At 54.4% G+C, this 21,106-nt stretch overlaps 1 protein-coding gene across 1 annotated transcript in view; it reads left to right on the top strand.

Annotated features, from left to right (window-relative positions):
* Positions 1-21,106, top strand: part of LOC111148481 (spectrin repeat containing nuclear envelope family member 3) — an 83,792-nt gene that overhangs the window by 28,324 nt on the left and 34,362 nt on the right. Inside the window, exons 2-4 of the mRNA XM_022505053.1 lie at positions 4,769-4,926; positions 14,699-14,871; positions 15,738-16,047. Coding sequence (XP_022360761.1) covers positions 4,783-4,926; positions 14,699-14,871; positions 15,738-16,047 — 627 coding nt within the window. The 5' untranslated portion in view covers positions 4,769-4,782. The remainder of the gene's footprint in view (positions 1-4,768; positions 4,927-14,698; positions 14,872-15,737; positions 16,048-21,106) is intronic.

The following is a 21,106-nucleotide window of genomic DNA, read 5'->3' as shown; positions in this document are numbered from 1 at the left end:
TCCCCAGTGGAATCGGGCGAGGTCCTAAGCAGGGTGGTGACAGCGTCCAGATTCCCAAATGGCATGTGTATTACAGTGTGTGTGCGTTCCCAGAGGAGGCGTTGAAGGGGGCAGGGGACTGTCCCAGCCTGGTCCTTAGGGAGTCTGGTGGCACCGCAGAGCCAAGGAGGGGCCTGCACCGTACCACCTCAGCTCTGCAGGTCCTGGGAAGGGGAGGGGGGTCTGTGCACCGACTGTCAGGAGACGGGCTTTGAGCCCCGGGGGGGGGGGGGGCGTCAGTAGTCAGTCAGTGGTTTTGTTGCTGCAGTGCTCAGTCCCTGCTGCTCAGTGGCTCCCAGCCCTTCGTCCCTCCAGTTGCGTGAAGGTGGCCGATCTCCTGGCTCCCTCTGGTCTTCTCGAGGCTTCTCGGCTCCCGCACCCCTGCGTTGGCCGGCCCCGGAGGTTTGCTGCTGGACTGAGTGGATTCGGCCCACCTGGTGGGATCCTGTCCAAAACAGGGTCACTGCCCGCCCCGGGACACTTCTGTCAGATGCCCCAGGGGGCAGGGAACTGGACTTGGCTTTGGAGACAGTGTGGTCCGCGGGACGGGCACAGACTGTGGAATCTGACAGAAGGAGTTTCAGCTCTCAGCCTGAAGCCATGGGTCGGTGTGTCTAGTCTCAGTTTTTTTGTTCTTGTTTTTTCCCAAAGATTTTATTTATTTGTCAGAGAGAGAGAGGGAGAGAGAGAGAGCGCATAAGCAGGGGGAGCAGCAGGCAGAGGGAGAAGCAGGCTCCCCACTGAGCAAGGAGCCCGATGTGGGGCTCGATCCCGGGGCCCCGAAATCATGACCTGAGCCCAAGGCAGACGCTTAAACGACTGAGCCGCCCAGACGTCCTAGTCCCAGTGTTCTTACCTGCAAGGGGAGAAGTGAGGGGTCAGCGCTGGGCTCGAAGCACCTGCTTTCCTGACAAGTCCCCACGACATTCTACGAGGAGGTGCTGGTGGACGGGGGAGGCTGAGCTGAACTCCCGCTGTGGGGCCACGTGAGTCTGCCGCCCCCCTGTGTCACCTCCCTCTCAGGTCGGGGTGGGGGGTGCCCTGGGCCAAGTGCCTGGCACAGTGTAGGTCGTTTACCATGGCAGCTGTGTTCGTGCCTTTCTCTTCCCTTTGGGCTACATCCCATTTCCAGCACCCTCTACCACGGCACACCTATCAACCGCGTTTGGGCCCCTTGCTTTGCCCTGAGCCTCCCTCCTCAAGCTCTAGTTCAGCTCCCCCCCTTCTGATCCCACAAGTCTTGCCAGCCTCCTACTAACATGTCAGCCTCTCACACTTAGGGGTTTTGACCCGGGTTCCAGCTGAGCCCCTGATCTGTCCTGCCTTGGCTTTATGCCTGTGCCCTGGCCCAGCTTGTCTGTCATCAAGGCCAAAATGTCATTTCTCTTCCTGCCATCATTTGTGGTAACCACACAGGAGGCTGGAAACTGGGACCGTTTCCTTTCGCTCTCTCTCCTCCTACGGACCAGCCCCGTGCTCACTCCCATAGCCTTCCCTCAAGGGTCCTCCTGCCCCTGCCCCTTTCAGCCCTAACCCCCAGCCTCTGCCCACCCCTGTGAAGGCTTCCCCTCTCTACTCTCCCTGGCCAGGGTCACCTGCCCAAAGCTCAGAAATAGTCGTGTAGCGAAGCCCCATTGTTAGCTCTTGTGATTTAATGTGTTAATAAAAAATTGTGTGTTTGTGCATGTATATCTCATTGATTTAGTCTTTTGATAACTATGGGTTGTTTTTTTTAAAAGATTTTATTTACTTATCTATTTATTTATTTAGAGAGCAAGCACAGGAAGGGGGCAGAAGGAGAGGAGAGAGAGAACCTGAAGCAGGTTCCCCTCTGAGAGCAGAGCCCCACGTGGGGCTCGATCTCACGACCCTGAGATGGCGACCTGACCCTAAACTAAGAGTCTGAAGTTCAACAGACTGAGCCCACCCAGGGCCCCTGATAACTGTGTTTTGAGATGATTGGTTTCCTTTGTAATTCTTTGCACTCTATTGTTGGGATTTCAAGCCTTTATTCAGAGAAAGCTCTGGAAGTCTGGAGCTGTCCCGCTTCCCTCAAACCACTCCCACGCCGGCCCCGAGCACACTCATCTGCAGCCCACATGCGTGCTCAGTGTGCTGCTTCTCTCCCATGAGCTTTTTTAATTTTTTAAAAGGATTTTGTTTACTTGAGAGAGAGAGAGAGAGAGAGAGCCGTGAGCACAAGCAGGGGTGGGGTGGGGGGGTGGGAGGGAGCAGACTCCCTGCTGAGCAAGGAGCCCAACGTGGGGCTCAGTCCTAGAACCCTGAGATCATGACCCGAGCCAAAGGCAGACGCTTCACCAAGCGAGCCACCCAGGCGCCCCTCTCCTGTGAGCTTCTTGAGACAGGCCTGGCTGCGAGCTTGTGTTGAGTTCCCGTGCGTGTCATGGGGAACGAAATGGTTGCAAAACAGGCTAAGATGCCCCGGTCTCCTGAACTCCGCCTGGGGCTCCCCAAGCCCAGCCTCATGAGGTCCCTCAGTGGAGGCCGATCCAGGGGTCTGAGGCCCACCTGAGCCCCACCGTACCCCACTACACCCCAAGTGTCCCAGGTAATGTACATCATACGACGGTGTAACGTACAATGTACATCGGGGTCTCCAAACCACCCTGCCTTACAGGCCCTGGGCATTTGCCGCCAGAAGGGCTCTCCCAAGCCTCTCTCGGGCCCGTGTGGCAATGAAGAAAATTCTTGCCAGCGGTCCTGCCCCCAGAAACTCTGGGAGACTCCTGTCTGCCCCTCCCCTGCCTTGCTTTGTAAAGTTACGTAAAAGCTGAACTTTCTGGAAGCCAATGAAGTCCCACACTAGATGGGAGATTAAAGACACAATGAACCAATTTAAGCGCCCACACATTCTACTGTGCTTTACAAACGGAGCATTCAAAGACAGGGAGTGGCTTTGGGGAACTTATTAAATTGTTAGAAAAAAAAATCAAAACAGCTCTGAAAGGAAAACAACAGGATGGGACGCTGAGCTCCAAACTGCAGGCCCAGGTCCCCCTTGCGGACCACCTGCTTTGGTGGTGAAGGCCCGTCCCCTGCACTCTGGGGACACAGCCCAGCCCGTGCCAGCCCTGGGTGGGAGCTCAGAGCCTCAGGCCCTCCGTCAAGGCTTGTTGGGCCACAAGCTGATGATCAAGAGGACAGAGCCAACACACAGTTAGTTCAACCTTGTGAAGAAACCGTTGTTGTTGTTTTTTTATTTTTATTTTTAAAGGGGTGGTTGCTCTTTCTAGAAAATTCCCAAAGTGCCTGTGGAAAAATAAGGAAACCGAAGCTTCCAACTCTATGTTTCCACCATCCACAGGCCAACAATCTCTACCCGAGCAGCCTCCAAGGACACTGTGCCAGGAAAAGAGAGGCTTGAGGTCACGTGGGATGTGGCTTCAGCCACTGTGGGCCACGCCCCCTGCAGTCAGTCACGTGGACCCGTCGTGGCTGGACTGCCTGACCTTTCCCCAGGAGCTTAGTTTTTTGTGGCTCTGTTTGCTTCTAGTGTAGTGTTGTAACTACTAAATATACAATTTTGCCGAATGTTTTCGTGTCGTTATATTGTAAGAATTCTCCATCGTCCATTCATTTTAAGCGTACTTTTCGTGGGCTGCATAATATCCTGAAAGGTGGGGAACCCTGCATCCCTTAACTAATGCCCCACTGTTGGGCATTTGGGTTTTTCCAGTTTTGCTTCATTTGCCATTTTAACCAATACTACATTCGTTTTTCGGTGCCTTAAACTTTATACCAGTTCTGGGCCGTCTCAGCATTGGCGGAGGGCTGAGTCTGTGCAAGGTGTTATGCGAGGTTGGGGATAAGCTACACACAATCCCTTCACGTAAGATGCAGATATAAATAACTTTAATCCGAAGTCAGTTATCGTGGCATAAGCAGACAACTAGAGCTGGAATACAGAATAGTTTTGCCTGGGTTTAATGGGATTCTAGGAAAGTTACGGGCGGATATCTGCGCCCTGGTGTCTGCAGCTGAAAGGTAAGGGTGAGGGAGTGGAGGACACCGTAGGGAGGGCTGCTTTAGCTGGGGGATCCAGGCCTTAGGGCTTCCCCTAAGGCGGCAGAGCAGGGGGTCAGTTGAAGGTGCAAGGTCATCTCAAGTGCAAGGTCAGTTGAATGTCCGTGGCCACCACAAGCTAGGTGGTCTGTGGCTCAGCGGAAAGACACCAGTGATTGTCCCCCATGGACCCAAGTTCGTGGAGAGCTAGCAACAAGACCCCTGGCGGATGGGGCCCATCCCCAGCCCTGAGATGGTAATATTCAGGTGGGATTCCGGGGCTGCCCTCAGCTTGCGTGATGCCAAAAATTATTTCTCAGGGTGAGACTACTGGATCCATTGAGATCATGATTCATCATGTGTCATGGACATCTCAGACTGTATGTGTTTTGGGATTCTCCTTTGGAGGGGCTTCAACCCACAGAGACAGAAGAGGGTTGGTCCTGAGTCCCCAGCTAGGGTGAGCGGGAGGCAGGGACGCTGAGAGGCCGGGGAGAATTTCTGCCAGCCCGGCGCCCAGGGCCCGCTCTCCCATAGGAGAGACCCCATCTCCTCTGTGGTCCTTTGGAGGACTGTGCAACCGAATGGGAGCACCAGGAGGGGCGCTGGTGGGATGCGGGTCTGTCCCCAGCGTCGGTTCCACCCCCCACCAACACTACCCGGCGTTCTCACCCGCCGGCCTGATCTCATGTGGTCCTGCCTTCAGCCCCCGCAGGTGCCATGACTCAGCCGCCCCAGGAGGACTTCGACAGGAGCGTGGAGGACGCCCGCGAGTGGATGAAGGCCGTGCAGGAGCGACTGCAGGTCAACGACAACACCCAGGGGCCCCGGGCGGCCCTGGAGGCCAGGCTGCGGGAGACCGAGGTACGCAGAGGCTGTGGCTTCTGTGGCCCCATGGCCTTGGCAGTGTCCCTCCCCTATCAGGCCTCAGGTTACCGGGCTGATAAATGACAGGGGTGTGTCTCAAACTTGGATGTGTTGGAATCTCCCGGGGATCTGGGTTTGAGTGCTGATTCTGATCTGGGAGGTCAGGGCAGCCCCCCCGCCGGGGTCCCCGCATCTTATCTCCCCGCCAACAGTATTGCTGACGTGATCCGGGTGACGCAATTGCAGCTGGTCCTGGGACCATGCTTGCTCAGCTGCCTTCTGGTTCTTCTGCACCAGCAGAGGCCCATGCGGCCAGGTGGGTCCCTAGCATCCTCCTGCTTCCCTGAGTCCCTGAGCCGAACGTCCCTTCCAGGTCTGGGTGGGTCCAGATCGGCCTTCAGGAGGGTGGTTCTGCCCAGTGAGAAGTGACCCCAGGGCCAGGGTCTAGCCTTGCTCCCCACAAGGCAGGGCTCAGGGCCTGTGGTGCTATGCCTACTAGAAATGCTGGTGCCCGGGGCCTGGCCTGGCACTGCGCTGCCCCCATCCACGGGCACCTGCTCCAGGCCCAGGGACAAGACAGAAACATCAGCATGGATCAGAGAGGTTGGACTCTCCATGCTGATGCTAATGTGCTGTGTGACCTTGGCCAAGTCCCTCTCCCTCTCTGGGCCTCAGTTTCCCATCTGTGAGCAAAGCCGTGACAGACACGTCTCTCAGGTCACCTCTATCGGGATATCCTGCAATTCTAACTTGTCACCTAACAATGATCGCTTTTAAGGGAGGCTTACTTTCTCCGACACAAACCGATCTCCCAACCGGGCTAGAAGTCGAGCTGACCCCACACCCAGTGTCCTGGGTTGCTTTCTTTTTTTCATGTAGTCTTACTGATTTGTTGCATCTTTCTGAAAATATCTAATGCTCTTTTTAGAAATGGACGGTCAAAATGAAGAAATTCATATCACTTTGTAGGGCTGATATTTAAGGCTCAACACAACATTGTGAAGGAGGAGCCTCAGTTACATATGGGGAAACTGAGGCCTAGGTCATGCGACTCGTCCACATTGGAACAGTCTCTGGGTGGGACATTCCCTCCTGGAATTCGGATCTTCTGAGTCCTTGTCAGATGAGCTTTCTGCCTCCCTACAGCGTCATGTGCTCCTCTGATGACCAGAGATGCTATTCACAATAAAACTGTGCCCGGCAGGGCAGAAAGCAGAGCGTTCTGGTTTCTGCAACATTCTTCTCATAGAACAGCTCACTGGATTTGAGTGACACCAGGCTATGGAGTCTGGACATCTTGGGTTCAAATCCCAGCTCGCCTTCTTGCTGGTTGTGTGAGCACCGACCAGTCGTTTGACCCTGTTGGGCCTCCATTTACTTCCCTTCTAGAAAGGGATGGTGCTAATTATCTCAGAATGGCGCTTCTCATGCCTTCAGTGGCCTGACTCTGGTGGACCAGAGACCTGCCCTTTTGAGTCATGTTTTTTCACAAGCTTCCCCTACGGCAGGCCTCAGACCATGGTCTTGGGACTCCCAGGTGACCGACTCGTTCCTGTCCGCTGCCCTCAGGTTGCTCCCGACACAGTCCCTTGCCACACACCTGATTAAACACAGCCCTGTTCCTGCAAGGTAGGCGTGGAGGGCCCCCCCCCCACCTCTCCCAGTGGGGGGTGTCGCCTGCTTGCCGGGGCAGCATGAGCACTCGCCATCCTGGGCCACGTGTCCTCCTAGGACAACCAGGAACAAGTGCTTGACGGGGCTGGTTAAAGCCCCCCACCAAGTGACCGTCAGGGCAGGAAGGCAGGGACACTTTTAAGTCCTATGATCAAATGCTTCCCGATTGGACAGTGAAATGAGGGGAGAACCCGGGGTTCTTGGAGAACCCCAGGGAGGTTGTGTCTCCCAGTCTGGGAGATCAAGAGCATTCTCTGGGGACAAGTGACTTTACTGTTGAAGCTCCAGTACAGAGGAGGTAGTCGGGTGGGGGACTGCAGGGGCGAGGGTGGGGAGGAGGGGGCTCCAGGCAGAGGGAACAAGTAAGAAGGGCCTGGAGGTGGGCAGAGCCCGAAGCACACACTCGGAGCCCTAACGGGGCTGGTGTTGGGACAGCACCGGGTGTCAGGCAGAAGCAGGGGATGGGGCCAGAGAGGTGGTTAGGGGTCAGTCGGGGACAGCCTGGAGCACCAAGCCGGGGGGCTTGGATGTCTCTTCCGCAACAGGGGGGATGGTGGTTTGGAAATTCGGAGGGTCTGGGATTGAAGGACTCCCACTGGAGGGGAGCTGGCATCCCGAAGCCCCTTCCTGTGTCAGACTTGGCCTTCCCCATCAGCAGCATTGTTATTGCCACCAGGAGGCACGTACCAATGACCGTCCTCCCAGATCACCAGAGCAGGGGCGCGACATTCATTCACCACCTGTCAGTTCCTCCGGGCAGCACTCTCCGCTTTCATGTTTATTTTACAAAAGCCCTGTGAATGCTGTTTTACCGTGCCTACTTTTCAATAGCAACCTGTGATTCCTGGACACAGTGAGGAGCCAAAACTCCAGAAACTGATCTCGTCAGGGCTTGAACCCGGGCATGAGTCCTGAGCGTCGCTGGCCGTCCCCATGCAGGGGCCTGGGGCAGTGGAGGCAGGCGAGGTCCACCTTACCCCAGGGCTCACGACCTAAAGGGGGACAGGTGTCCCAGAATCCACGCCACACAGGGTGTCCTGATGTTACGATGTGATTCTCCTCCTCTGAAACCTTCCATGGCTCCCTGTTGCCCACCAAAGAAAACCCAGACTTCACCTGATGTCCAAGTCTGCTCTTCCCTACTCAACCCTGCTTTCCAGCCTCAGCTGCTCCAGCCCTCACCTGAGCAAGCACATGTCCTCTCCTGTTGGCACACAGCCTAGATGTCCGCTCAGCAGGCCTCTGGCCTGTGCTCTTGCCTCTACTTGGAACACCCTTTACTGATTGTGGGTGTGGGTGTGCTTGTGAAATGAAGCACCGCCCCCCCCCCCCCGCCTCTCCACCCACAGCCCAGCTCCTGATGCTCTCAGTCCTGGAACACTACAGCCCTGTATGTACCCGCTGTCTCAGGGTACTACCCATCCCTTTGGACCTGGCACCCGTATACCGGCAGGTCATCACCCTCTGGTGGTGTGAGGCGGGGATGGTAAGCCGAGGCGGGGGTGGTCCTGAGGAAGAGCCTGTGCCCACCCCTGGAGCCTAGGGGGAGGGGTCGTGTCCTGGGTGCTCTACCACCAGCTCTCCCATGGCTCAGGCATGCTCCATTCTGGGCTCTGACATTTCAAAACCAATTTCGCAATAAAAAAGAAAACATTTCTCTCCTGCCATCTGGTGAAGGGAGCTGCTAGGGACTTTTCCACCTACCCAGTCCCTGGGACCTCTCTCTGGGGTCTCGGGGTCTCCCTTGTGGGTCCCCCCGCCACCCCCAGCTCAGTGATGTGTGTTCCTGGTAATCATTTGCTGGAGTGGCCAGGGTGTAAGTTCCAGTCCAGCTGTGACACCTCATAGCTCTGTGGCCAGGAGTGAGTCGCATGCCCTCTGCGAAGCGCAGGGAGGGTCCTCTCCCCGTCGTGCAGCTCAAGGACCCCCAGGGTGGTGGAAGCCTTCTGGAAAGGGAGACTGGAGAGTGTCACTCTGGAAACTGGGGCTCTGGCAGGCTGGGGTTCGAATCCCCGCATGGCCGTGGTGCCTCGGGAGAGTTTCTGGAACACCTGGAGCTTAAGATTGTTGGGGTGGAGGTGGGGTGGAGGGAGCAGGGAGGCAAATGGCTTACTGGGGTCCTTGGCCAAGTGCAGACCCCCTGGCAGAGCTGGCCCGGTGGGTGAGGTAGTTTCTCGTGGTTTCGATGCAGGAATGGGTGCGTGCCAACCCTCCCTGCCCGTGCCCGAGCCTCCGGGAGCTGGTCCCCTGGGTGCCGGCATCTCGTCTCTTTGCCCTCTGGTTCCCAGCCTCCATGGCCCTGCTCCGGGACCATGCCTCTGCTGGGCTGCTTCCTGGCTGGCTTCCAGACCACCGGCTGTGGTCAGAAACAGGTTTCGTTCCCTAGGACTTGGCTTCCAAATGCCGGACACACTGTGCCTGAACACCTCGTGCTCCTCTACCTCTGCTCAAGCCCCCGTCGCAGAAGCTTGCATGTCACTAAGAGCTGGCGCCCGTGCCACCTCCTCACAAAGCCTCCTCGGGTTTACCCATGTCCCTCCTTGGAACTCTGGTCATTACCTTGTTGTGTCTGTGGCTCATTTACAGTCCTCTGTGCTCTTGGCTGCAGACCCTACCACACCCTGCAAGCACTGGGCCGTATTGGTTCATCCTGGACCCCAGGACCCAACACAGTACCTAGCAGAGTACTGAGAATAGTACCCAATATAGTACCTAGTATCATACCCAGCATAGCACCCAGCATAATACCCAGCACAGTGCTCAACTCAATACCAAGCATAGTCCTCAACACGGTGCCTAGCATATGCCCAGCATAATACCCAGCACAGTACTACACATAGTACCCAGCATAGTACTCAACACAGTACTGAGCACAGTACCCACCATACTGCCCAACTTAGTACCCAGTATAGTACTGAGCATACTACCCAGCACAGTGCCCAGTATATTACCCACTATAGTTAGTGCCTGGCATAATACTCAGCACAGTGTCCAAGTCAGTACCCAACACAGTACTGCACATAGTGCCCAGCACAGCACTAAGCGTAGTACACAGCACGGTTCCTGTCTCATCCTAGCTGCACTGGTGAAAGCCCAGACTGACCCTGTTCCTCCAGCTTTCCTGATCTGGTTGTTCTCCTCGCCCCTGAGGTTTTTGTGCCATCCAAACCCCACCAGACTGTGACTCTCACTGGCTCCTTAAGCAGGATCATTCTGTGGCTGCAGGTCGAGTGCCCCTTCCCAGCGGGCCAGCGCCTCCTGCCAAGCACTCCTGGATCTTGCCTTTGATCGCTGTAAACGAGCTTCCCACCAGCCAGAGAGCGTTGTCCTGACAGCAGTGAAGGAAGGTGGAACCGGCTTCTTAAAAGCTTAGGCCCAGCCTCCCGGCCTCAGGCCGATGGCAACTACCCGACTGGTGGATATTTTGGTTGGGGGACAGATGTTTCTGCTTTGGGCCGGGAGGGGCTGGCGTTCTGTCTGCCTTTGGGCCTGGCCGGCTCTCCCCTGTTTGGTAGGGAAACCTCAGACTCCCTCCTCTGCAAAGGGCAGAGGTTTGAGAGGGCTGCCGTGTCTCCTCCATCCAGCCTGCACCTCTCCGAGCAGAGGAGGCAGGAGAGCAAAAGGCCAGAGGCCTACAGGAGGTCACACCGTCAGGACAGTAGGTTGTGGGAAAGGGGCCGTTGTTTCCTGGGGACTTTCCAGGCCTGGCTGGCGCTCTCTCTCTGGGGGTGAGACTGAGCTCAGCGTTTTACCCCCAGCCACTGGCCCCATGGGTTTATAGAGCCAGATTCTGACGGAGCCTCATTTGGGGGGCAGGTATGAGGAGGCCGCTCCCACTGCTGTGGAGAACTGTCCCGCAAGGCTTCAGGTTTCTGTGGGTTTCCAGTGCCCTTGCCTATGAAACTGCCATTACCGGGGCACCCCTCTTGTGAGCTCAGGGTGTGGGCATTCCGTCTACTCCTCAACACTGGGGGTCAGAAATCTCGGGTCCTTCATCAAATTAGATCTCTGAGATGACAAGAAATTGATCCTGAGCCTTACTGCGGGACCCCTGCTCCTGAGTGGAATGACATGGTCTGTGCAGGGGGTGGGTAATCTCCCTCAGCCCTGAACATTCCGCAGGGGCCCCCAGATCTTTAGTCCACGCTAACTACTAGGGTGTCTTTGTCTTCCACATCACAGCCTGATACTGAGAGGGACCCAGCAACTCTGTAGGGTTCTTTGGGGTCCTGCTGTATCCCCCTGCTTGGCCAGGCCCCAAAGCAAACAAAACCTCTTTTCCCCTCTTGGGGTAGCTCCCTGCTCTCCACTCTGCCTGTACCACCCACCCCGATGCTCACAGACCACAGAGAGCCTGAGAAAGGAGCTTGTTTAATGTCACTCTTTGAAAATACAGGGAGGACGACAGGCCCCTATCATCGTCATCACCGTAATTGGTAACCATTCTCCTAGGAGGTGACAAGGGCTGACACCACTGCCCATTTGCACGTGTTGGAAAAGGCCCTACATCATATCTCAACCTTTTACAAAGTATACTAACCCAGCAATGTTTTAAGTAACTATATTTGTTTAGATTAATGGCATAACCCTATGAGGTAGACGAAGTGGGGATTGTTATCACTATCTCAGGGTGTGAAAGGGAGGCCCAGAATGATCTGTTGACCTGCCTGGGGGCACACAGCCATCAGCGAAGTGGCATCTGGCTTCCCTCACCTGGTCCCAGTGCCCACCACAGAGAAGGGTCCCAGAAAGCCAGGCCCTGGGACTTCATGCCGAGAAGGCTGGCAGCCAGTCACCAGGGAGACAGGTGGGACAACTAAGCTTGAGCGGTAAGCAAATGTGCTGTCACCGCACAGGGATCAAAGGTGGGAAAAGTCAGTGCTAACAGTGGACAGTTGGTAGCTGACAGTGGAGCATGGCCAGGTGACGGTGTGCCCAGGGCTCTCCCTGCATCAGGGAGTGTGACCATGACCCTGAATGGCGTCAGGCTCGCATTTTACAGGCCTGGAGAGTCTTAAGTACTGTGATGAAAGTCACACGGGTAGGAGGGAGTGGCTTTGGAATTGGAATCCAGTTGTACTTTTATTACAGAGGCCACACTTTAGTGGCCAAAGAAGTAAATAATGCCAGTCAATAAGGAGACAACCTGCTGTTAATCAAAGGCATGCTAATTGCTACACATGGTGTGTTAGTCTGGGTCCTCCAAGAGGCCAAGGCCAAGGTGAGATAAAAGCTCAAGATGGTTTAATACTGGGAGTCCTGGCCTCAGCATCAGAGAGCAGAAAGAAACAAAAGGCGCCCAAATTGGCAAAGAAGAAATCACTCTGTCTGTCTTAGCAGCCCACATGATTCTCTATGTAGAAAACCTGAAAGCCTCCAGCAAAAAATTGCTAGAACTGCTACAGGAATTCAGCAAAGTCACGGGATATAAAATCGGTGCACACAAGTCAGCTGCATTTCTATATACTAACAATGAAGCAGAAGAAACAGAAATCAGGGAATCGACCCCATTTACAACTACATCAAAAACCATAAGATTAAAAAAAATAATAAGATACCTAGGAATAAACCTAAACAAAGAGGTAAAGGGTCTATACTCTGAAAACTATAGAACACTCATGAAAGAAATGGAGGGAGACACAAAGAAGTAGAAAAACATTCCATGCTCATGGACTGGAAGAACAAACGTTAACATGTCTGTGCTACCCAAAGCAATCTACATGTACAATGCAATCCCTACCAAAATACTATTGACATTTTTCACAGAGCTGGAACAGACAATCCTACAATGTGTATGGAGTCAGAAAGACCCCAAAGAGTGAAAGTGATGTTGAAAAAGAAACCAAAGTTGGTGGCATCACAGTTCTGGACTTCAAGCTCTATCACAAAGTTGTAATCATCAAGACAGTATGGCACTGGCACAAAAACAGACACAAAGATCAGTGGAACAGAATAGAGAGCCCAGAAATGGACCCTAAAGTCTGTGGTCAACTAATCTTCAACAAAGCAGGGAAGAATGTCCAATGGAAAAAAGACAGTGTCTTCAACAAATGGTTGGGAAAATTGGACAGCAACATGCAAAAGAATGAAACTAGACCATTTCCTTACACCACCCACAAAAATAGACTCAAAATGGATGAAGGACCTCAATGTGAGACAGGAATCCATCAAAATTCAAGAGAAGAACACAGGCAGCAACCTCTTCGACCTCAGCCACAGTAACTTCTTGCTAGACACGTCTCCAAAGGCAAGAGAAACAAAGGCAAAACTGAACTATTGGGACTTCATCAAGATAAAAACCTTCTGCACAGCAAAGGAAATAGTCAGCAAGACTAGAAGGCAGCCTACAGAATAGCAGAAGATATTTGCAAATGTCTTATCAGAAAAAGGGCTAATATCCAAAATCTAAAAAGAACTTATCAAACTCAACATTCAAAAAAAAAAAAAATCCAGTCCAGAAATGGCCAGCAGACTTGCCCAGACAATTCTCCAAAGAAGACATGCAAATGGCCAACAGACACATGAAAAAAACCATGTGCTCAACATCACAGTATCAGGGAAATACAGATCAAAACCACAGTGAGATACCACCTCACACCAGTTAGAATGGCCAAAATTAACAAGTCAGGAAACGACAGATGCTGGCAAGGATGTGGAGAAAGGGGAACCTTCCTACACTGTTGGTGGGAATGCAAGCTGGTGCAGCCACTCTGGAAAACAGTGTGGAGGTTCCTCAAAAAGTCAAAAACAGAGCTACCCTACGACCCAGCAATTGCACTACTAGGTATTTATCCAAAAGATAAAAACATAATGATCCAAAGGGGCACGTGCCCCCCAGTGTTTATAGCAGCAATGTCCACAATAGCCAAACTATGGAAAGAGCCCAGATGTCCATGGAGAGATGGATGGATAAAGAAGATGTGGTATATATATTCAATGGAATACTATGCAGCCATCAAAGGAAATGAAACCTTGCCATTTGCAACATTATGGATGGAACTAGAGGATATTAGGCTAAGCAAAATAAGTCACAGAAAGACAAATACCACATGATTTCACTCATATGTGGAATTTAAGAAACAAAACAGGTGAACATAGGGGAAGGGAAGGAAAAATAAAATAAGATGAAATCAGAGAGGGAGACAAACCATGAGAGACTCTTAATCATAGGAAACAAACTGAGGGTTGCTGCGGGGGGTGGGGGCTGGGTAACCGGGTGATGGGCATTAAGGAAGGCACGTGATGGAATGAGCCCTGGGTGTTCTTTGCAACCGACAAATCACTAAACTCTACTTCTGAAACTAATAATAATACATTATATGGTAATTAAATTGAATTTAAATAAAATTTTTTTTTTTAAATCTCAGTATGTTTGATAGGGAAACATTTATGAGAGAAAATGAGTTGGGAGCCCCATCAGTCTGGGAGGGGCAAGGTCAGTCTGATGGAGGTCTGACCCCCAATCCAGGGGATCAGGGAGTGTCTGGGACTGTGGTGTGGTTCTAAGGGAGCCTGGTCAGGCCACGGGGCCTCCCGGACCAGTCACCCATCAGAGGAGCTTGCCTTGATGTTTCTGCTTGGTCCCTGGAGGTAGCAGCTGAGAGGCCCTGGGTCAAGCCCACCCCTGCCAGTAGACCTGAGAGACAGATTCTCACGGCCCCACACACCATGACATGGACCTTGCGTTTTCTCATTTTATACTAAAAAACAACAATGAAAAAAAAATTGGGGAGCTAGTTACTATAAATGACCCCGTTTTACAAATGAGAAAACCAAGTCCTGGGTTCCCGGGCGCTAATGCAGCTTGTCTGAGCTCACACAGCTGGAAATGGCCAAGTGGGAAAGAGAAGGAAGTTACGCCATCCGACAGCTCTGCGGGGGCACAGTCAGCTCCGTGGCTCCCTGCTTCCGACCTCAGGGCCACTAGCTGGCTGCCCACAGTCACAGGAGAAGGAGGCAGGGGCTATGGTGAGAACCCAGCCCCGCTGACCTCCAAGGCCTGGCTCTTGACATCATGCCAGTGTCTTGCCAAGGTTCTGTCCACTTGTACTTTCTTTGTCTCACCCCTGGAAACTGGCTTTTGTGTCCATGACAGAAACTGTGCCAGTTGGAGCCGGAGGGGCGTGTGAAGGTGGATCTTGTGCTGCGGGCGGCTGAGACCCTCCTGGCGTGCTGCCATGAGGACCAGAAGCCCCCAATCCTGGCCCAGCTGAAGGACATCAAAGCCCAGTGGGAGGAGACGGTCACCTACATGATTCACTGTCACAGGTAGGGTGGCTGGGGACCCTGCTGGGGACCCTCCTTGTCCACTACTGCACTGTCCTGGGGTCCTCTGCCCAGGGGACATTTCTCCAGTCCTGGGATTGCTGGGAACAGGGCGTTCTCTGGGGATTTTGGCCAGCGCTGCCTACCTCTTTCTAATTATAATCAAGCTTAATGATGATAATAGACAGCAGAGCCGGTCGTGTTTCGCCAACAGTTAGTTCTTAGCAGACTTGCAGAGTGTTCGTCCTTCAGCAGAGTGGCAGAGTGAAAATTAACTTGATAGCAATTTAGCCTAGATTGTCCGCCTAGACCTGGGAGCCAATGAGGGATGAGGGATTAGACAGACCTGAGATTGCCCCTTGTTCTGCTGGTGACTTGCTGTGTGGTCTTGGGAAAGTTACTTGACCTCTCTGAGCACCAGGCTCCTCCCCTGGATAAGGGTATAATCAAGTGATCCTTGAAGGTGGTTGAGAAGAGGGAAAAGGGTAACAAAGGTCAAGGGCAAGGCACGGTAGGCCCCCGGTACATGGGAGCTAACAGCGTCCCCTCCATCTTTATGAAACCAGACGTGAGTGGCTGGGGTGACTTGGCCCGGTGCTGTCGGCTTTGCAAGCCCCTTCACTTAGAATTCCAAAGTAGTTCGATGTTGGATAGATGCTGGATAGATGAGACCATATCCATGTTACAGATGGGGAAACTGAGGCGGGTGAGGAGTCAGGGAGAGGCAGCCAGTTCGTGGCCCCTCTGAACCCACATGCAGGCCCCCAGTGCGCTGCCTCCCCGGAGCCGGGGACAAGCCCCCAGATACTCCTCCACTCTGGACGGTATTGGATATGGCAGTTCACAGCCTCACACCGCTCTGTCCGCAGCCGCATCGAGTGGGTGTGGCTCCACTGGAGTGAGTACCTGCTGGCTCGCGATGAGTTCTACCGCTGGTTCCAGAAGATGACGGTGGCGCTGGAGGCCCCCGCGGAGCTGCAGGTGGGCCTGAAGGAGAAGCAGTGGCAGCTGAGCCATGCCCAGGTGCTGCTGCACAACGTGGGCAACCAGGCCGTGCTCCTGGACCGGCTGCTGGAGGAGGCGGGCTCCCTGTTCAGCAGGATCGGGGACCCCAGCGTGGACGAAGATGCCCAGAAGAGGATGAAGGCCGAGTACGGTGCGGTGAAGGCCAAAGCCCAGGTGTGTGAGGTGTGGCGGGCTCCAGCTTCACCCCTGCGTCATTCACCCCTGCCCTTTACCCACACAGCTAAGCACTCGCTCCGCTCCCTGCACGTCCGCCCCCCCCCATCCTGGACGTCCCCTCATGTACTCACTGTCTGCGGTGCAGCCCCCCAACACCCACTCATCCGCTGGCCCCCGCCCTGCAGCGACCTGCCCCTGCTCCTACCCACTCCCTGTCTGTCTTTTCCCTCACTAAACTACCTGATCTGCTGTTGGCTCTCCTGCCCCCCACGCCCCTGTGCACGGACTGACCGCCAGTGATGCTGCCCTCTGCCCACCTTCTCTCCTTTCCCCCATCCCCCCTCCCTTCTGCCACCCTCCAGCCCTCCCTCCTCTGCTCTCCCGACCTTCCCTCTCAATCCTTCTGCCCATTCTTTGTCCCCATCCCCACACATCGTTATATCCTTGCCCTCTTTTTAGTACAGATTTGATTGATTGATTGATTGATTGAGAGCATGCAAGCATGCTCTTGGGGCAGAGGGAGAGAAAGAGAATGTCAAGCAGACACCCCGCCGAGCAGGGTCCAATGGGCCCATATATTCTTGATTTTTATTTATTTTATTTATTTATTTATTTATTTTATTTATTTTATTCTTGATTTTTAACCAGTCCATTGAATTACCAATTTCAATTAGTATTTTTAAAAGAAATTGTAATTTTGTTTTATGATCTCCACTGTTCTTTCTGTCATTGTGTAAATGTTGCCCTCCTTCCGGATCCGGGCTCTATCTGTCAGCGTTCTCAGTACATACAGTTTGCAGTCGCCATCACACTGTTCAGGTAGCTGAGGTTCCAGAGCCTGACGCTGCTGTCCGTTGGGTCTCCTGAGAGGGCAGATCATTTCCTTGGGGACTTCATAGTTTTGAGCTGTGAGCTCGGCTCCCCCGGGAATTCACCTGCGTGATTCCTCTGTTCATGTCAGTGTGTTCACTGGGGAGTTCCTGTTTCCAAACTTGAACCCCAAGCCAAAATTATGCGAGAGGCTCCTGGCTCCATACTCTGAAAGGTGATTGTTTTTTGTTTGTTTGTTTTCTATTTGTTTGGTTTTATTTTTATCCCAGAGCCCAAGAGGAAACCCAGACTTCTTTCTTGTATTTTGCGTATGGGGAGATTTTTCTGGTTCACCCTTAAGGGTTCTGACATTTGGCATTTGCCTCCACCTCCTCTGGGCCCAAAGTCCTACTTCCTCTTCCAGCCTTTGCACTAACCTCAAGCTGCCATATTGCTGGGTTCTTTCTGATCACAATTTAAGGACAGCAGTCCTATAACGGACAGGAATTCTGGAAAACCGTAGCAAGAACAGGACTCCCGGCCCCGAATACTTGGGAAGGGACCTGGGTTCCCTCCAGGCTCTGCTGCTTCCCAGCTGCGTGGCTCGGGGCAGCTCACCCTACAAGCAGCGGGGCTGAGAACTGAAGGAGTTACAAGTGAGCCCTTTGCAAACAGGCAGGCGGCCTCCCAGCAGGAAGGACACCTCTGCTCTGCTTGCAATAGCAGTGGGAGTAAATAGCTACCACGACCACTACCACAATGCAGCCTGGGACACAGCGGGTGCCAGGAGCTGTTTACAGAGTGAACGAGAGCCCTGCCCTTCAGCCTGGAGGCACACAATTCCCAAGGCCCCTGAGGGAAGGGACAGGAGGTGGTGGGGCAGCTGTGCCGGGGACAGAATGGACGGGCGGGCCAGGCAGGCAGGGAGCCTGGTTCTCATATGTGAGGCCAGTTGGCCCTCCCCAGGTCCCCGAGCAGCAAGGGCAGTGACTCTCCAGGTCTGCCCCTGGGGCCCCGGCAGAGAAGGCACCAGCCCCCGGGGCCTCCTCGTTGTGACTTTACAGGAAACAGGTGCTGCTGTCAATCAGCAGACAGCCTCCGCAGCAGACAGAGGACAGGAAATGGAACGTCGTTAGGCGTGGGGGTGTGTGTTTTGTGTGTGTATGCATGTGTGCGTGTGTGTGGAGGGGGTGTGCCAGGGACCCCGGGTGAGCACCAGTCCACGTGTGGAAATGATCACCTCAGAGATCCTCATGGTCACTCCGGGGGCCCTCCCCATCACTGGATCCGAAAGATCATAGAAAGCACGATTCTTCTTGGGGATGTCTGTCTTTTCTAAGTCTCTTCATGTCTTTGGCCTCCCCGGGTCCTTCCAGCCTTCTCTGTTGTAGATAGAGCAGGTTTGCCTAGGCCTGTTGTGCAGACTTAAAAAAAAAAACACCCAAGTGGCAGTCCCCACTGTCCCTCTAGAAAGACCCAGAAGGTTCTAGGTGGCGCTCCAGCTAGGCTCTACTCCCAGCGGTGCCTCGGGTCCTTGCCCTGCACCCTTCAGGGTCACTCGGAGAAAGTGGCAGGCAACAGCGAGTGGGAGATCCGGAGCCCCTGAGGAGGGAGCACCGTGCTTCCCGCGGTGTCTGGGAGGCAGGGAGCAGCTATCACGGTCTTTCGAGCAGAAGCTTGGGGGCTCCCATGTTGGCAGGGTGACCTGGTCCTGCGTGGAGAAGTGAATTCAGCTTGGCTTCCGGCTGCTGGCTGAAGCTCGTGGACGCTGGGTTTTCGCTTCCCGGCCACCAGAGCCTTGGGAGCTCTGTTCCCACTCACAGGGAGCCCTGTCAGCCCGTGGCCATGGGCGGGAGCAGCTGCCTGTCTCCCCCAGAGCGGGCCGCAGCGGACCAGAGGTGCTGGCTGGGGAGGGCCAGGGTGGGCTCCGCGAGCCGTCCGAAGTTCTCTGCAGACTTGCGTGAGTGCATTTGCCTGGGGCAGGAGCCGTAGCTTCTTCCAGATTCCAGAGGGGGCCTGACCTCCCGAACACTGAGTATTTTTTTTTTTAAAGATTTTATTTATTTATTTGCCATAGAGAGACACAACGAGAGAGGGAACACAAGCAGGGGGAGTAGGAGAGGGAGAAGCAGGCTCCCCACTGAGCAGAGAGCCTGATGTGCAACTTGATCCCAGGACCCCGGGTCCTGACCTGAGCTGAAGGCAGATGCTTAATGACTGAGCCACTCAGGCACCCCAAGACTCAGAATTTAGTGAGCAAATCCAACTTTGGTGCTGTCCTTAGAGATTTAACTTCCAAGCCCAAGGTCCTCATTAGTGAAATGAGACAGAGCCCCCGCCACACAGACACCAACCCCCAGGGCACACCCCAGCCTTGCAGTCCTAGACCACAGGAACATTCCGGAACTCTGTGCTAAGCAAGGCGGGCAACACTCCATGTCCGGGGGCCCCTGAGGATCCATTGTGGTCCAGATGCCTCCTGTGCACCTGCCGTGGATGTTGGAAAAAGGCTTCTCCTTGCATGAAAGGATCTCCCAAGGCAGATAAGAAAGCCGTCCCAAGGCGGGCCACTGAAACGCCCCTAACCCAGGGACAGGACGAGGCCAGGTCAGAATGCCCAGGGCTCCAGGCCTGTGCTCAGGGTGGGCCTCCGCAGCATCATCCTCGTCCGCTCGGGCTGCCGTCACACAACACCACGGCACAGATGTATTTCTCACAGTTTTATAGGCTGTGAAGTCCAGCATCAAGGCACTGGCAGGTTTGGCTCCTGGTAAGGGGCCTTTCCTTGGCCTGTCGATGGCTGCCTTCTTGCTCTCATGGCAGAGAGGGGGACAGTAAGCTCTCTGCTGTCCCTTCTTCTAAGGGCACCCATCCCATCCTGGAGGCCCCATCCTCATGGCCTCAAGTGACCCTAATCTCAACGGCCCCGCCCCCAAATACCAACATGTTCCAGGATTCGGCTGCAACCCGTGAATCGGGGGTCACAGCTCCAGCTGTAGCAGACATTATTGCGTTAACACCTGCCTTTCCCCAGTGAAGAGGCCATTTCGACTTTTCTCAAGCTAGTCAGCCGCCGGTTGCTTTCACTCTCTGAAAACCCGTGTTTGACTTCCGATGCGTTCACTAGCAAAGCCGCCGGTATTGAGGAGGACAGGAGGACAGAGGCCCTGTGGGGGCCACTCTGGGCTGTGGCCTTTGCGGCCACCCTGGAGGGAGACCCCGGGACTCCATTCACTGGCCAAGCCCTGAGGTGAGCAGTGTGGCGCACTGCCAACCCCAGCCCTCGGGAGTCAAGAAGAGAGCAGGCTGGTTGCCAGCGGGGTCCTGCTAGTTTACTACGAGGTGTTTTTTTTAAACCACCCATTATGTTTTGTGAAAGGGCCAGGCACCCAGCAGCGTCCTCCTCCCCCGGCTTCCCCAGGCGGCTCTCGAAGGGGGCGTGTCCGTCTGGCATCTGGGCCGTGAATCAGAGCCGTTGGCACAGACCTACAGACATCAGTCCACGCTGCCCTTGTTAATTGGTTGGGTTTTGACATTCTTGACAGCTCCGCCCGCCACAGATGGTTTAATTGTTTGGTCTGATGCGGGAAGGCTAGGGAGGCCCCCATTTGTCACCCCTGTCATCCAGCAACGGTGCCTGCCCGGCCGTGGCTGAATTGTGCCCTGTGACCATTCTGCCTGGCACAGAGCAAGTCTGGACGCCTGCCCTTCTCGACCGCGCTGGGCTCTGAGCACCTGCTCAGTATCACGGAGACTTTTATTGACTCTGCCTTCCCCGAGCGTTGGCCAGCACCTCATTGCTCACCCGCAGGGCAGCCGGCCAGCACGTTCGGGGGAAGGGGGGGGGGACACTTGTCACCGTCAGCATCAACCTGCATTGATTCTCTGTTTGTTATTCCTGACCCAGTTTCAGAAGTGAGGCTTTCCTGCGGACGGGGTAGCTCTTGGAGGGTTTTGACGGAGGCACACAATCCCGCGGGAAGAGGGAGCCAGCAGGGGAGGTGTGGAGCGGGTCATGGTCTCTTGGTCCACATTTGGAATTCGGGCGCCCATTGGGCACTGCTGGTGGTGCACCAAGCCTCGGTTCGTTACTGGGAGGCTCCCGGCTCTTCACTGAGGGCCTTGGTCCCGTGCCTTGGTTTCCCCATCTCCAAAATGGGGATAGCTCCTCCTCCCTGTCCTGGTTGTAGCAAAGGTCTAAATGAATTGCTATTCCTATTCCCAGGTTTGGTGAGGACTTTCTCAA

This window comes from Enhydra lutris, unplaced genomic scaffold (assembly GCF_002288905.1).
Source record: "Enhydra lutris kenyoni isolate GAN:26980312 unplaced genomic scaffold, ASM228890v2 scaffoldscaffold20, whole genome shotgun sequence".
In the NCBI taxonomy this organism is placed as follows: Eukaryota; Metazoa; Chordata; class Mammalia; order Carnivora; family Mustelidae; genus Enhydra; species Enhydra lutris.
This window is presented reverse-complemented; position numbering and strand designations above follow the sequence as displayed.